Genomic DNA, 17,754 nt, shown 5'->3' on the forward strand with positions numbered 1-17,754 from the left:
TCTTTACACTAGCACAATTACACCAGAGAGCTGTGGCTTGTGAAAGCCGAAGCAAAGAAACTGCTAAAACAATTCGTCACAACGTACATGTAGTAGAATGCGACCAAAGTAGCTCAGAAGACGAATCAGCAGAGGTGTATGCTGCTGAAATGGTTTGGCCAAAGTAGGCCAAATCTTCGGCTTGTGCCTCCTTACAACCGGTTCAAAAGAAACGGCAAGAGGAGGTTAAGTTTACATTTAACGTTGGTAAGTGTGATAGAATATTTGATGAATTACTTAAGAATGGCAACATTAAAATAAATCACACTGTTCCATCCGCCGACGAGCTAAAACGTCGTGCATATTGCAAGTGGCATAACTCATTTTCTCATGCCACTAATGATTGTAATGTATTTCGGCGACAGATTCAATCGGCCATTAACGAAGGACGATTGAAATTTCAGGAAATGCAGGTGGATACAGAGCCCTTTCCAATGAACGTGATCGACTTTGAGGGCAAGAAAGTCCTGGTTCGGCCAAACACGGCCGATAAAAGCAAAGGCAAAGAGGCAATCATCGGTGATTCTAAAAAGGCCGATGAGGATCATAAAGTTTCTTACAGAAAAGTGGTAGCCGAGAAGACTCCCGATGGAGGGGAGACCCTAAAGGTGACCATCACAGCCTCCAGTACTGGGGGGCAAGCGCAGGCAGGGAGACAGATGCAGGAACCCGTGCTGCGTATCCCGGACGGTCCGACACGTAGGCGCGGACGATCCGGTACCCCACCGGACGGTCCGGAGAGCTCCGGCGGACGGTCCGGCCGTACTCAAGACTCGCAGCGACCACGTACCTTCAAACCACGACGACCAGAGATAGGTACGTGGAAAACAAATACATTTAAAGCAGCTGGTCGGCTGATCAAGCCTGGCCCAACTTTCGATCAATTGTTGTCTAAATATGTGAAAAAGAAGGCCGGCCCCAGTGACCGGCCACCAAAGCGACCCCGCTCACCCATTCATGAGCAACGTCAGGTCAGGCCGATTGGACCACCTCACCAATCGGAAGAAATGAAAGGTCCTATTGTACAATTGAGACCTAACATGCCGACATGGACCCCTCCACCTCCTTATCCATCTATGCCATATCCATACACATACTTACCTCCACCATATGTCCCAAATCAAATGTGGGGCATGCCACCATATCCATTTGGGATGCCACAGTACCCCGCCTGGGGGGCACCCCAAACGTCCGTTTTTGATAGGTTGGCGCCGCCAGTGCAAGACCGATTGAGCGCTGCTGAATCAGGTCACCAGGCACAGGCCCAACAAGATTGCCGGACTACTCGGCCTCCTAGGCCGACCAATCCGGCAGGGGGGCATATGCCTGCAGCAACTCAAAAAACAACAAAAAAGGACATCATCAAAATAGGCACCGCAGATGTTGTCATACAGGGAGACAATAAAGGGCCGATGATTTTCGGCGAATCGGCCAACACAACCGAAAAGGATACGGCTACCATCAAAACAACCGATCCAAAATACTCCATGCCTCGATGGTGCCCAGCGGGATTGACACGATCCCAAAAGAGAAAATTACAGCGCCTAAGAGCAAAGGAGAGCTAGGAGAAAGAGGCGGAAAAGACATTTAATGACACACATCCATTATACCCGCCACCGCAAAAGAAATGGAGACCGAAGGCTGTTGAGAAAAAACAAACGGCCACCGAAATAGAAAGTCAATCTGCACCAAGCGCGGACCGTCCGGTCTCTACGTGCGGACCGTCCGCCGTTCACCAGGAAGTCTCTGGACAACCTGCACCAGGCGCGGACCGTCCGGCCACCCCACGCGGACCGTCCGCCGTTCACCAGGAAACCTCCAACGACACGACAACATCAATGGAGGAGGACGACCTGCTGGGAGAAGACCTGGTCGACTACGAGGCTTCTCCAGAACGCCCAGGTATGGATGTAAATATTGTTACATTTTCTGCCGATTGTACTATTATCGGCGACGATGAACCTGTTGTTGCCCAGTTTGATTTTGGTCCGAAAGAAGCCGCCTTTACTAAACCAAAGGAATCGGTAAACCATTTAAAGCCGCTCTTCGTGCGCGGCCACATTGATGGGATACCGATTGCTAGGATGTTGGTAGATGGAGGGGCGGCTGTAAATCTAATGCCTTATTCATTGTACAGAAAGTTAGGTAAACAAGATGACGAACTTGTCAAGACCAACATGACCCTCAGCGGTGTTGGAACTGATAGTTCGATCAAAGCCAGGGGAGTCACGTCCGTTGAGTTAACCATCGGAACTAAGACCCTTGCTGCTGCATTCTTCGTCGCTGATGTAGAAGGAAATTACAGTTTAATCTTAGGCAGAGATTGGATTCACGCCAATCAATGTATACCGTCTACATTACATCAAATGCTGATACAATGGGTAGGCGATGACATAGAACAAGTACATGCTGATGTATCGGCCTGCATCGCTGTGGCCGATGCCCCTGTACTCTGGACTTATGAGACTGCTACATGTCTCACAGGAGTAGACTTTTCTGATTATCAGTTCATAAGTATAGATAAGAAAGGTTTCATTCCTGTAATGCTAGAGCCGATGGAGAATCGGCTAAATCCTAAATAAAGTTAAATGATGAATACACACAAAGTTCATGAGTCTTTGGTCACAGACAGTTCGGCCGCCAAGGCCGGATGGTCTGGTCTTTCACAAAAGAGTTCGGACCTTAAGACCGAACATCTACCACAGCGAAAAGACAGTATTACGGATGACCCGGTCCCTGAGACCGGAGAGCCCGCCATCACACAAAGATCATCTGATTCCTCTGTGGGGGACATGATAGAGGAATTCAGAGATCTTGATAAATTAGGACAGGGGTTTACATCGGCCGATCCTTTGGAGGAGATTGACATAGGAGATGGTAAAACTCCAAGGCCGACTTTTGTAAACAAGACCCTGGAGACCGATTCTAGAAATGAGATGATCGGTCTATTGAAGGAATATTCAGATTGCTTTGCTTGGAATTATACTGAGATGCCTGGGTTAAGCCGAGAGATCGTAGAGCATCGGCTGCCTATTAAATCTGGTTTCAGACCTTTCAAGCAAAGAGCTAGAACATTTCGTCCAGATCTTCTCCCACGCATCAAGGACGAAATCCACCGGCTGCTAGAAGCTGATTTTATCAGACCTTGCAGATATGCAGAGTGGGTCTCCAATATTGTGCCAGTGGAGAAGAAGGAGTCAGGTAAACTTAGAGTATGCATTGATTTTCGCAATTTGAATAGAGCAACTCCTAAAGATGAATATCCCATGCCCATAGCCGACACATTAATCAATAATGCATCAGGAAATAGAATTATTAGCTTCCTTGATGGTAATGCCGGATATAATCAGATTTTCATGGCCGAAGAAGATGCGTCTAAAACGGCCTTTATATGTCCAGGCTTCATTGGTTTATTTGAGTGGGTTGTCATGACATTTGGTCTTAAAAATGATGGTGCTACTTATCAGAGAGCTATGAATTTGATCTTCCATGAATTGTTAGGAAACACTGTGGAAGTTTACATTGATGATATTATAGTCAAATCGGCTGAGTTTAGTTCTCATATAGCTGATTTGCGCAAAGCCTTTGATAAAATGCGTCAGTATGGTTTGAAAATGAACCCGCGTAAATGTGCTTTTGGAGTGTCGGCCGGTAAGTTTTTAGGATTTGTCATACATGAACATGGTATAGAGATAGACCCTGACCGAATCAAGTCTATTCGGAATGTAGGACCTCCGACCTGTAAGGTCGAGGTACAGAGGTTTCTTGGCAAGGTGAATTATTTGCGAAGATTTATTTCTAACCTAGCCGGGAAGATTGATGCGTTCACCCCTATTCTTCGGCTTAAGAATGATGCCGAATTCGCTTGGGGGGCAGAGCAGCAGGAAGCATTTGATCTCATCAAAAAATACTTATCTTCGGCTCCCGTGTTAAAGGCACCACAAGCAGGAGTACCATTCCGATTATACATTGCAGCTGAGGATAAGGTCATTGGGGCTGTTCTGACACAAGAGACTGAGGGAAAGGAGCATGTGGTGACATATCTAAGCCGAAGGTTGGTGGATGCTGAAACAAGGTACACTTTTATTGAAAAGTTATGCTTATGCTTGTTTTATGCATGCACCAAATGTAGATGTTATTTACTGTCTAGTCATTGCACTGTTTCTGGTCAAGCCGATGTGATCAAATACATGTTGCATAACCCAATAATGAGTGGTAGAATTGGTAAGTGGGCTTATGCACTCTTAGAATATGACTTGGCCTATGAACCATTGAAATCTATGAAAGGCCAAGTCATAGCGGATTTCATTGTAGAGCATCGGGTTAATGATATTCATGAACTAGACATATCATACCTCACTATTACTCCTTGGATTTTATATTTTGATGGATCGGTTTGCAATGAAGGGCAAGGAATTGGCATTGTGCTTGTTTCACCAAGTAATGTCTCCTTTGACTTCTCTAGCCGATTGAAAACGTATTGCACTAATAATCAAGCTGAATATGAGGCCCTCCTATTCGGTTTAGAACTGTTAAATGGTATGGGAGTAAAACATGTGAAGGTATTTGGTGATTCTCAGCTGGTTGTCCAACAAGTGTTAGAAGAATATCAATGTCTTGATGGTACTCTAAATAGTTATCTTGAGAAATGTTGGAGCATAATCCATTCTTTTGATGAATTCAGTATTCAGCATATCTCTAGAGTTGAGAATCATAGAGCTAACAACTTGGCACAAGATGCATCGGGTTATCGAATAAAGAGAGGGAAATTTCACAAAACTGAAAATCTGATAACCAGTGCAGAGCCAAAATCCCAGGTCGCGGACCGTCCGCGTGTTGACGCCGGACCGTCCGAGGTTACCAGAAAGGTCCTCTTAATCGATTCGGCTGACAATGAAGCCGATACCAGTGATTGGAGGATACCTATACTTAATTATTTGCAAAATCCCAATATCAGGACAGATAAGAACATTCGGCGAACAGCTTTCAAGTATGTTTTGATGAATGATGAACTTTACCGCCGAACGGTTAATGATATCCTGCTTAAGTGCTTGGGCCCAGATGATGCTATATTAGCCATGGCCGAAGTACATGAAGGAATTTGTGGTACCCATCAATCAGCTCCAAAGATGAAGTGGTTGTTGCGAAGGTCTGGTTTTTATTGGCCTAGTATGACAGCTGATTGTTTCAAGTACTACAAGGGGTGCCAAGTGTGTCAAAAATTCGGTGACCTACAGTTGGTCCCTGCAGCCGAATTACATCCTATCATCAAGCCTTGGCCATTCAGAGGATGGGGGTTAGACTTTATTGGAGAAATTCATCCTTCATCATCAAAGGGGCATCGGTTTGTGTTAGTTGCCACTGACTATTTCACCAAATGGACTGAAGCCGTTGCTCTAAAGAACATGACGCATAAGGAGGTAATTGAGTTCATAACTGAGCATATTATTCATAGATTCGGCATTCCCCAGACCTTGACTACAGATCAAGGTACTTCTTTTATGTCAAAGGAGGTACGTGAATTTGCTGAATTATACAGAATTAAGCTGCTTAATTCGTCTCCATATTATGCTCAGGCCAATGGACAGGCCGAGTCTAGTAATAGGACGTTGATTAATTTGATAAAGAAAAAGGTATCTGATAATCCCAGACATTGGCATAAGATTTTGTCTGAAGCTTTATGGGCTCATAGAATATCTAAGCATAGTGCTACTAAAGTATCTCCTTTTGAGCTTGTCTATGGGCAGGAAGCAGTGTTACCTGTGGAAATAAGTTTGAATGCTGTCAGGTTTGCCAGACAAAATGATCTAACTGCTACTGATTATTATAATTCAATGATGGATAATATTGATGAGGTGACCGACAAGAGGATGATAGCTTTGGGAGCAATAGAAAAGGACAAGATCATGGTAGCCAGGGCCTACAACAAGAAGGTCAAAGCAAAATCATTCCAAGTAGGAGACTTGGTGTGGAAGACCATTTTACCTCTGAGGAATAAAGACCGAAAGTTCGGAAAATGGTCGCCAAGCTGGGAGGGTCCTTATAAAGTGAAACAGGTGATGTCTGGTAACGCTTATTTGCTACAAACATTACAAGGCAAGGATTTACCTAAGGCTTTGAATGGGCGTTTCCTCAAACAGTACCATCCTAGTATGTGGCAAGATGCCTAAGAAAACCGATGTAATCACATCGAGTTAGTTGCTTTTGGTTCGCCCAGCTCCACCAAAAGGCAGGGGGCATATGTTCGAACCAGAATTGAGCGGCGGACTGTCCGGCCCTGAGGCCGGACGGTCCGCGATCCGGACGGTCCGCGCCTGTGGGCCGGACGGTCCGCGCGTGCGCAGAACAGATTAGGGTTCCGAGTTTTGTGCTACGGTTGTTAGCTATATTCGCGGGATTTGCTCGGAATCAGTTGTGTAAAGGGTCCAGCCCCCCTCCTCTATAAATAGAGAGGTCTACGGCCGATTTGTAATCATCAACAATCGAATCAATACAACTTTTATTCACATTTTATCCTAGGAGTAGTTCTAGTCTAGTTTAGGTTTAGCCTCCCAATCCCCAAATTCTTCGTCTCTCTTCGGCTCTACGTCGATTAGAGGAGTCTAGGTCGGCCGGCCCGAGCCTAGACACCACCTAGGATCTCTCCTCCCCGACGGGGTCCCTCCCGGGAGCGAGATCCAGGCGCCGCCGGCGATCCTCCGCCGCCCCTGCGTACGCGCGGACCGTCCGGCCCTAGGGCGCGGACCGTCCGACCGTCAGGCAGAAGTCCCAGCCGCGCACCAGGCCGCGGACCGTCCGGCCCTGCGCCGCGGACCGTCCGCCCCTGCGCAGAGAGTACCGTCGCGCCTCGCGCCAGGCCGCGGACCGTCCGCCCCTGTGCAGAGAGCACCGCCGCCGGTTCTTCTTGAGTATTTGGCGCTCCGAAAAGGCGTCAACACATGTAATCTTTATATACCTGAACATTCTAGAAAAAAAAGAAATCTAGAAGGGACAAAAATAAATGACAATATATAGAGATTTTTAATAATATATTCTCTAAATTATTATTTAGAGAGTAATTTAATTAAATTTTGTATATGCAGCAACACTGCATGTCCAGACCATGTAAATCCCCGTCGTCGTCTACAATATATATATATACCTTTTCATGTCTACAATAATTGCAGCTACGTACTTAGACACAGGTAGATAAAAAGAACCAAATACTATTGAAAAATTGGAATTATAAACCCCACAAAGACTAAAAATATGGATATTAGGACTATCGATCTGGATTCTGGATCTTGGCAGAAAAGAGGCTGAAATGGACATAAGGTGGACTGTCGAAATCAACTTGGTATTCTTTTGAAAAAGTAGTCCACTACCGGTAGTACCGTAGTAGATAGGTTGTAAATAAACAAATACTGCTCACTTCGTTTATAAATATACGACACCGTCGACTTTAAATTTTTTTTATCACTCGTTTTATTAAAAAATAATGATTATCATTTACTTTCTTGTGATTTGTTTTAATATATAAGGTAGTTTGTGCTTTACTTAAAATTTTATATTTTTGAATAAATATTTTGAATATAACTAGTGGTCAAATTTTTTTTTTTAAAAAATCAACTGTGTTATATATTTATGAACAAATGTAGTACTGTACTAATCCTATAGCAGTACATCAGTGGTCTGTTTTTTTCAGAGAAAACATTTTCTATTTTAAGCATGGCTACGAATGCGTCGTTCAATCGCGAGAGTTCGGTCGAAACCTGAGCGCCCATGTCTACTAGTAGTATTTTGCTCACGCGGCTTATCTGGCGAGGGTCAACTGTCAAGAGGGAACCGGGGCAGTCGATCAGTCGTGGCCAGACAAACCGAAGAGCACAGCGCACTGGCCGGCACCGTCTCCTCACCCGGCTCGACCAGGCCTACCCGCCAGCTCCCTACCGGCCTACCCTCACCTCACCCGGCCGAGCGCCCGATATTCACGGGATCCTGCGACTCTGCCCCACGCCTCCACTAGCTGAGGGCCTCCGGAACGCCTCCGACTGTGAATGTGAGTCCCCCCACACGTCACCTCTCCCCGCCTCGTCCAGCACAGCAGCACTCCAGCCGCCCATCGCCCCCACTTATTTATCAAGCCGCGCGCTCCGCGCTTAAAACCCTTGCACTCCCCGCAGATTTTACTACACTAGCCGCTTGCTTCGATACGACCGGTGGTGTAGCGTGCTGACTGGCTCGATGGCGGAGGCGCTGGGAGCGCTGTGCCGCGCCGGGGGATGGTCCTACGGCGCGATCTGGCGCCCTGACCGGCGCGACCCACGGTGAGTGACAGTAGATCTGCACTGTACTGTGTACTCCCTAGTCCCTGGTCCTGTAAGCGCGCATGGCTACGAATACAGAACGTCCACGGTACCGCAATCTAGAGTGCTTCGTCAGTTTTAATTTTTTGGCTGTGCTTTAGAGCTCTTTTGTGGCCTTGTGGGTGGAGAACTGGAGACAGAGAAGGGAGGAGGGAGACAACAGGATAATATGTGGCCAGTTTCGTTTTGTTTTGAACTGGAACTGCTACAGCGTTTGTGTATGTTGCTAGCTCTTTGGTTCCCGCAGTTGTTTCGTGATACTTTGTGTTGTTGTAGCACTGTTGTTTTTTCTGTTTCCCTTTATGTTTGTCCAGAGAACGAGTACCCAACAACACAGCACATTGGGATCTCAAGCCTGCACGTACGCTGCAGTTTGGAGTGGTTTTGTAGAATGGATCCGTTTTTTCAGTTTACTTCAAGAGATGGAACGATGGAAAGCTTTCTGAACTCCACTGCTTGTCTGCTTCTTTACCCATTCTTGCTTTGGTTAGCAGAGATCATATGCATATCTTCCTCCCTTATTGGTTGGTACATTTGATCATCCGCCTGTCAGCTGCACACCTACCTCCTTGCTGCAGCTGTTCGCGCTGAATGCAGGTCCTTTGGGCTGTAAAATGTCACTCTTTCCCTCATTCCCTACAAGGACTCTGAACTCCATTAAAAATAATGACAGAAAAGGCGTCTCCTTTTTGTAAACATCTTTTTTTTGGGGGGGGGGGGGGGGGGGGGGAGGCATCGGTGAAAAGTTGTCCATCATCAATCGTTTTTCCTTTTTCTCATCAATTGTCTTGTTTCTTTTGCTCCTGTAATGTCTGTGCCGTAGCTCGAGCTACCTGTTGATTATACTGGTACCGTTCTACTAGTTGTTTACTGATGTTTGGTTTCGCATATTAGGTTGCTTACTGTAGGAGAATGCCACTGTGAAGATGAAGCGAGAAAAGTGGTCGACAAGATGGTCAATCAGGTCCATGTCGTCGGAGAAGGGTACGGCAAAATGATCTTTTTCATGTTTGATTCGACTGATGTTTTGCGAGTCTTCTTGGTTGATATATCTTGGTGCCTGCAAGTTTATATGCTTTTAAGCATATAATTTGAACAGTACAAGCTCAGGTTTGTTTGGATATATTTTTCCCCTGTCGCACCAGTCTATGCAATTATTGTGTACATTTTTTTATTGATATTAGAATGTTCTCTGCTCCATTGAGGATGTACTTCAAACAACATGTCGACAATGTCACGTCTTTTATTGCAGCCTTATAGGAAGGACTCTAATAAGTGGGGAGCACCAATGGATTTCTGATGACATCCCCTTCAGTTTCTCTCAGATAAGCGATGAAGATAACCTAGGTTTATGTCAGGTGCATATTTCCTTTCATGCTCCCCCTTGATTAGGTTTTCTCCAGACTGCAGTTTTATTAGATTATATTAACAACACCCTCACATGTGGGAACTTCAAAAATCAAGTGGAAAAAAGAACTATGGATAAGTAGAAAGGCTTACATTTGTCGTTAGATTTTGCATGTTGAAAACGCCTCGAGGCCACATGCATGGTTGTTGAGCAAATGAACACCTATGTTGCTAAAATAAATCACTACACATCCAGTTTGTCTACATTTTCTTTGTTTAATTTGTTGCAGAAAGTAAGAAGTTCCCTTGTTTTAACAAAGGACGATTACCTTCTTGTAGGGTTATACTTGGTGGCAACATCAGTTCCTAAGTGGAATAAAGGTTTTTGCTCTATTTCTTTTATATTTTAAGCATAAACAATTTGGTCTATACATACTTGCAGCAGAAACCAGTTCATTACTTAAAATATTACAAACTATTGAGTATTGACCAGCTACTGAAAAGTATACATCTTATACAGACTATTGCTGTAGTACCTATGCCGGCGTTTGGTGTGGCACAGTTCGGTTCCATGCAAAAGGTTAGCATTCTAGTTTTTTGGAAGCAATTTTCACACGATTCTAACAGAAAAGACTACCCATGATCATAAGTGTCTTCATTTTGGTTGTTCCAAGAACAATTTTGTATGTGTTTCCCTTAAGATTCTATCTTTAGATTCATAACAGATCTTGAGAAAATGCACTACGAAATCTGGCATGAAGAATAATCGAAATTTATGAGAATGCACATTGTGAGAAAAATCTGTATTTTCTGCACTATGAAATACTTAAGAAATTTGTGCAATGCTAATCTATATATTTTTGAAAAAAAAACTAGGGACTCAATGTGCATACATTCTCATGAATACTCAAAATTTCACATTAACAGGTTTCTGAAAGCTTGCAGTTTCTGGATCAAGTTAAAGGTGCAACATTTCTGATGGAAAGTCTTTCATGGTCTCCTTCAACAAAAGATGCTCAGAAAGACGCTTTCATGTACAATCCACAATTTCAACTCGATTCTTCAACCACTAGAGAGGGTCTTCCACGCACTAAGGCTGAACCAGAAAACTCAAGGTTGGAGAATGCAATATCCATAGATTCTCTGAAGAACTTTGCAATTACTTCAAATGGTCTGAATCCTCACGTAGTGGCCATGCCAGTGAACTCCAAATCGATAAGTACTGTTAAATTAATTCAAAGTGACAGCAATTTGCGGTACAATAATATTTCAGAGAATGCTCAACAATTCAAATCCGCCAAACAACCTGATTCTAGTTGGGCAAGTGCAGCTACATGTTTTTCAAATTTGACCAATCTTCAAAGAATAGAGCGCGGGCTGTCATGCACACCTAACAAACTACGACATTGCCTTCAAAGTGAAAAATCCTCAGGCTTCCTGGATTCGTACTCATCAATAGTTTCTACAGATGCTGAGCTGAAATGCACTTTGTTTGACAATGCCACTCCATTTGTTCAGAGTGATGTGATCCAAGAGGTTGGTACTAGTGGATCTACTCGTGCTTGTGGGCTACATGAATTGCCAAATGAAATATGGGCAGAAATTGCCTCAGGGGAAATGAAACCAGTCATAAAAGAAGTCAACGAAAATAATGGCTTTCTCGAAAGCACAGCATTTGATCCAGTCATGAATGATTGGTGGGGTGACACTGCCCTACTAGCAGGAAACACTTCACATCTGAGTGCTACTACCATGAACTCTGTTTCAGGACAGGCAAGTAGTGAACAATTATCAATTGAAGATAGAGGGCTGTTTTCGGAATCTGTCTTTGAGGAGCTGCTTGGCTTTGATGGTAATGTCGGCCCAGTTATGGATAGCACCGAACCATTAGCTGGTTTTGTCTCCGGTTGTCATTTGCCGAGGTACAACCTTCAAGGTTCACTTTCAGTGTGCAAGGCACAAGTACCGCCATTGATACTCCCTTCCGGTAGCTGTACATCCGAAAATGTTGTGATGGGATCATCAAAAGAAGCCCCCGTGTCACTGCAGAATTTATCTATGGATGATTGTGGCAGTTTGAACACCGCAAGTTCCAAGATCAGCCAGGTAAAGAAGCCTGAAGGAGAGAAGGTTGTTAAGAAAAGAGCTAGGCCAGGTGAAAGTACACGGCCAAGACCAAAGGACCGGCAGCAGATACAAGAGCGTGTAAAGGAGTTACGTGAGATAGTTCCAAATAGTGCAAAGGTAAAGAATTAACCATAATATATTTCTGTGTGTTTAAGCTGATGGTGTGTGGCTGAGTTTTTATATTTCCTTCTGCACAACAGTGTAGCATTGATGCTTTGTTGGATCGAACAATCAAGCATATGCTCTTTCTACAAAGTGTGACAAAGTATGCAGAAAAGATTAAGCAAGCCGATGAACCTAATGTACGTTGCACTGGTGAACGCATATAACTAAACCTTGTAGAGCCGAAACTTCCATCTTAGCATTCCCTGTGCTGACATTTGTATTCTATAGATGATAAGCAAGGACAATGGTTCTGTATTGAATGATAACTCACATGGAGTTGTCTTGAAAGACAATCCAAGTGGTGGAAGCAATGGAGGTGCGACATGGGCCTATGAGGTTGCAGGGCAGACTATGGTTTGTCCAATAATTGTTGAGGATCTTGCACCGCCTGGTCAGATGCTTGTTGAGGTAGAGTTCCCAAATCATGGGTGATGACCTAGTGCCATTTTCGCACATTGCAGAAGTTTGAAGTTATATATATTTGCTATTTAACAGATGCTATGTGAGGAACGCGGATTTTTTCTAGAGATAGCTGACACCATACGGGGATTTGGACTTACAATCTTGAAGGGATTGATGGAACTTCGTGATGGAAAAATAATGGCTCGATTTCTTGTTGAGGTAAAGAAACTCTTGTTTTGGGACGCCTTTTCTTTTATGGTGCGCTTCTCAAATGAAAGTCGTGTGTTGTGATTTTACAGGCAAACAAGAACGTGACGAGGATGGATATATTTCTATCACTTGTTCAGTTACTGCAGCAGAACAGCCGCAATCGATCTTCGGATCAGCTAGTTAAGGTCATGAACAATGGCATTCCATCTTTTGTGGATCACCAACAATCTCCTGCATCAATTCCGGTTTGGCCTTGCTGAGAGATAGTAATTGCCACAAACAATTCTTGTAGGCCATATTTTTCAACGAGCGTTAATGGGTACGGTTTGGAGTTCTGATTAGTACTTGGTGGTGCCCGCCAACTGTTGATAGAAACGACAGGTGTTAAGGATGTAGCAAACGCACATTGCGGTGTCCCGTGTCCGAAGAAAATTCAGTTAGAAGATGCACAGATTCTCATGTAACAGGTTTAGGAACATTGGTGTTGTCGTTTGTAATTTGGACACTGGTGTAGTGGTGTGAGGTAGCCTATGTTGTTGTGAAGTTGGTGTGCAGTCAGTAGCAAAATTGCCTGTGTTGCTACGGTAAATAACATTTGAAAATTAAGTGTCTGTGTTCTCTTTTTGATCTGCTCTATCTCCCGCTCTCCATGGGTAACCCTATAGTTGGATTGCCGGTCTGCCATCTGTGCTCAGCACAAACTGAATGTCCCTTGTCTCATCAACAAAAGTTTTATGATTGGAATCAATAACACGTCAGTGAATAACATCTAGTGGGTGTTGTATATAGTCATCAATCTTCCACCTCTCTGAGCGCCAACTCTCTAGTTGTGTATCCTTGAATGTTGCAAATAAATATTTTCAAGAAACTTTTTTTTGAAAGGAAGGGGCAAAAGACTTGCCGCTCCGATATATATTATATTAGAGAGAAAAGAAATGGATAATACAAAACCAAAGCGACTGGAGGGCAGAGGAAAAGAAAGAAAAATAAAAATAAAAAGAGAAGAAAAAGAACCCACTAGACCAGACAAACAAGACCTCAGCTACAAGCAATATCCGATGACTGTAAGGGCCACTTGATTAACGCTTCTATGCTGACTTTGGAAAATTCTGTTATTCCTTTCCAGCCATAAATTCCACCAAAAATGAATTAGCAGGCCGTCGAAGCGTCTTCTTGACTGACTGTTGCAAAGGCTACGCAGACCCGTCCACCAATCATACAAAGAAGTGTCGCTGAGAATCCCATTCGAGGGAGGAAGGTTGGCCCAGGACAACACTTTGTTCCACACCTCTCTACTAAAGGGGCAGTCCTTGCATAAGTGTAGAATTGTTTCTGGGGCTGAGTTACAGAGACAACATATTGGGTTGCAAGGCCAACCCCTTTTAAGAAGGTTATCGGCCGTTAGAATTTTCTTATGTAGTAATGTCCAGGCAAAAAAACGGCACCTCGGTTCCACCTTAGACTTCCAAATAGGGCAGAGATTCATTGTACTGTAATTAGATGAGAATTGGATGTTGTAAGCACTGCTTGCACTGTACTGCCCATCTGCCGACCATCTCCAAGTAATGGTGTCCTCCAAACCATTGAGCTCTTGCATGTTACCTATGGCTTGCCAAAGAGAGACGAACTCTCTAAGCTCAACCTCCCCCGAGCATGGGAAGCATAATCGTATCCATTTGTTGTTAGTGAGTGCTTTGTCAACCGTGATGTTCTTCCTCTTTGTCTTCCTGAAGAGTGAAGGTGCAATGCTCTTAGGGGCTTGACCTTGGATCCAGCTAGATTTCCAGAACTCAGCTATCTTTCCATTGCCAACCGTCACCATTGTGGATGCATTGAAGAGATCTTCATCAGTTCTGTCACAAGGAAGCTTCATGGCAGTCCACGCCCTGTCTTTGCTCTTCCATCGTAACCAAAGCCATCTTAGTCTTAACCCCCTCGCAAAACGATCAAGATCCAGAATTCCAAGACCCCCCTTGCTCTTTGGGAGGCAAGTTGTGGGCCAGTTGATAAGGCAGTGACCCCCGGAGCAAGCCTCTGGATTGTTCCCTTTCCACAGGAAGTTTCGTCTCATTTTGTCAATTGAATGCAGCAACCATTTCTGAGGCGGAAAAATCGTTAGGTGGTAGATTGGTTGTGCGGATAGCACCGATTTTACTAGAGTTTCCCTACCAGCCTTGGACAGCAGTTTACCTTTCCAACCAGCCAACCTGTTGTTAATTTTTTCGATTAGTGGTTGGAGATCAGTCCTTTTTACATTCCTGTAATGAAGGGGTAGCCCTAGATACTTTCCAGGAAGGCTAGAGTAATTTCCAGGGAACACGTCCATTAGCGTTGGCCATAATGATGCTGGATATCGATTTGGGAAAATTTCTGTTTTGTCATAGTTGATCTTTAGTCCTGAACACCCCTCGAACGCGTTGAGAATCCCTTTCAGCACCTCCAAGTCTGATTTGTCAGCTCTAACAAAAACACCCGCATCATCCGCATAGAGAGAGCACCAAAGCTTAGCTCCTCTAGGCAATACCTGTCCAAGCAGTCCATCCTCAGCGGCCTTCTCAATCATCCGATGCAGCGGGTCCATCGCTAAAATGAATAGGAAGGGAGATAGAGGGTCCCCTTGTCGAACCCCACGTCTGTGTTTGATTGCCTTTGAACGTTGCCCATTTAAAATTATTCTTGAGGAGGACGATCCCAGGATTTGAGCTACCCAATTGCGCCATTTCTGGGAGAACCCACAGGCCCTTAACACATCTAAGAGATATGCCCAATTCAGGGTGTCGAAAGCTTTAGAGATGTCAAGCTTGACAAATAGAGCTGGATTACCTTTTTTATGCAGCTTCATGATCACCCTCTGCACGTATAGAAAGTTGTCATGTATTGACCGGTTCTGGATGAAGGCGTTCTGAGCGTTGGATATAATTTCGTTCATTCTTGGCGCAAGCCTATTTGCCATGATTTTTGTTATAATTTTCATGAAGCTATTGATCAGGCTTATCGGCCTAAACCTATCAATTCTGTCAGCATTTCCCCCCTTGGGTATGAGGATGATGTTTGCTTCGTTGACCAGATGCAGGCTTTTGGATCTATGTTGGAAAAAATCATTTATTGCCATGGAGAGGTCGTTTTTGATCAACTCAAAGCAGCATTTGTAGAACTGTCCAATGAACCCATCCGGCCCGGGAGCCTTTTCAGATTGAAGCCTCATGATCACGTTCTTAATTTCACTATCATCAATCAAGTTGTCCAGCTCAGCTAGCTCAAAAGGAGCATACCCCAGATGGTCCCAACAAACAGCACCGCTCCTCCTTCCTGTCATGCCTAGAATCTGACCGAAGTGATGCTGAACCTCGTTCATTTTGTCTTCCTGGCTCGTTAACAGCGTGTCATCTCGAATTAGCGATCTGATTAAATTTTTCCTTCTTCTATTATTGGCCGCTAAGTGAAAGAACTTAGTGTTAGCATCGCCCAATCGCATCCAAGTAAGTCTGGAATGTTGTCTTGCTCGTGACCTCTGAGCGGAGGCAATATCCAGAATCTTGATTTTAAGGGTCCTCCTGAATTCCAATTCTTCGGAGGAGAGTTGTCTAATTTCTTGTGCTTTCTCCAGAAGAGTGAGGATGATCTGAATGATAGCCATCCGCACTTTGAAGTTGCCAACTGTATTGCGTCTCCAGGTCAAAAGAGCCTTGGCCGTGCGAGTCATCTTCACGTGAAGGCGGAGGATTGCATCATCAGTGTTAACTGTAGAATTCCATGCTTGATGGACTACATCATTGAACCCCCTCAATCTGTGGCCAGAACGATTCGAATCTGAACCCTCGGTAGAATTTAACCGTAGAGTGGTGTTGGGGACTTGTTCTCAAATGCTAAGAGTTAAGAACAAGGCAACATAAAAAGTGTTAAGTGTTAAAGTCCTTCGTCCTTCGAAGCATTATGTCCCTTCGGGAAATAATGAGTTTCGGACGAAGGTCATAAGAGACATACCTTCGTAAACATAACAAGTAATGACGAAGGATTCATATAAAGCATGAAATATAATATAAGCATCATCATAGAATCATTTCTATTTTATTAACATGGAAAAATAGAAATGATTTCAAATTACAGATGTACCTTCGGTCCTGAGAGAAGGTAAAAAGTACAAGCGTGACGCAAAAGCAAATGCCAAGTCAGCGTGAACAGTACGGGAGTACTGTTCATCTATTTATAGACGCGGGACGCAGCCCACGTAAAATTACATTTATGTCCATTACATTTGTCAATGACTTATGGAAATCTAACAAGGCCCACGTAGTCTTTTCATCTTTAAGTCGGTTCCCCTCTCTGCTATCGCGACGAAGCTTCCCTGCGCACAGCTTCGGCTGTGCACCATCCTTCGTGGAGCTTGGTAATCAGCCCGTCCTTCGTCTGGTTCAGGCTTCGTCCTGACCGCACTTCATGTTCGTAATTCTGAGTCCGAAGGTACCTGTTCACATAATCCACTTGGAAAACATTGTCAAATCATGTTTTTGAGGACCTTCGGAGGACGAAGGCCCCCAACAGTAGCCCCTCGCAATATTAATTTGTTAATGATAAATTCAGATTGCGAAATGGACGAAGGCCTTGAGCCGAAGGTCCGAAAAAACACCTTCCCTTTGCTAGAATAGCAACTTTCACTGACAAGTGGGGTCTTTCAATTTTCAACGCCCTGGGCGTATAAATAAGATCATACCACAAACTCATTTGGTACGCACACTTGCCATCTGCTTCGGCCCACTAAATTTTTAGCTCTTGTGCACTAAGATTTGCTGATCTTTTTGATTTTGAAGCTTCGGCCTTGAAAACAGTTTTTTAGTGTTTCCGAAGATGTCTGAAGCTGCTAAGAAGGCTGCTGCTGAGATGAAGCTGAGTCTTGATGAAGAGAAGAACTTAGGGTTTCTTATAGCAATGTCGAAGACCAACACAGAAAAGATCACCAGGGAAATTCTGGAAGGGCTGTCTGAAGATACTGGTGACAGTGAAAGTTATGATGTGGACAGCGGTGGCGAAGACTCCGAAGATCGCCCCTGGCGACCAAGCCATTCAGTTTATGGTAAATCAACTATCAAAGAGAATCATCTTGTTAATATGAGAGGAAGGT

General features: G+C 44.2%; 1 protein-coding gene across 5 annotated transcripts; it reads left to right on the forward strand.

Annotated features, from left to right (window-relative positions):
• The first annotated feature begins 7,840 nt into the window (after positions 1-7,840).
• LOC100383841 (uncharacterized) lies at positions 7,841-13,262 on the forward strand. Of its 5 annotated transcripts, XM_008645888.3 has the most exons (11): positions 7,841-8,077; positions 8,202-8,345; positions 9,279-9,368; positions 9,637-9,742; positions 10,071-10,112; positions 10,252-10,311; positions 10,659-11,975; positions 12,059-12,160; positions 12,252-12,431; positions 12,519-12,644; positions 12,725-13,262. In XM_008645888.3, the coding sequence occupies exons 2-11, from the start codon at positions 8,263-8,265 to the stop codon at positions 12,893-12,895; spliced, it is 2,277 nt and encodes a 758-aa protein (XP_008644110.1). In that variant the 5' UTR covers positions 7,841-8,077; positions 8,202-8,262; the 3' UTR covers positions 12,896-13,262. The 5 variants fall into 5 exon arrangements, with proteins under 5 accessions (XP_008644110.1, XP_008644111.1, NP_001169943.1 ...); XM_008645889.4 differs by having other exon boundaries at positions 7,866-8,345; positions 10,677-11,975; NM_001176472.1 differs by lacking the exon at positions 8,202-8,345 and having other exon boundaries at positions 7,997-8,077; positions 12,725-13,239.
• Positions 13,263-17,754: the final 4,492 nt, after the last annotated feature.

Source organism: Zea mays, chromosome 5 (assembly GCF_902167145.1).
Source record: "Zea mays cultivar B73 chromosome 5, Zm-B73-REFERENCE-NAM-5.0, whole genome shotgun sequence".
Taxonomy (NCBI): Eukaryota; Viridiplantae; Streptophyta; class Magnoliopsida; order Poales; family Poaceae; genus Zea; species Zea mays.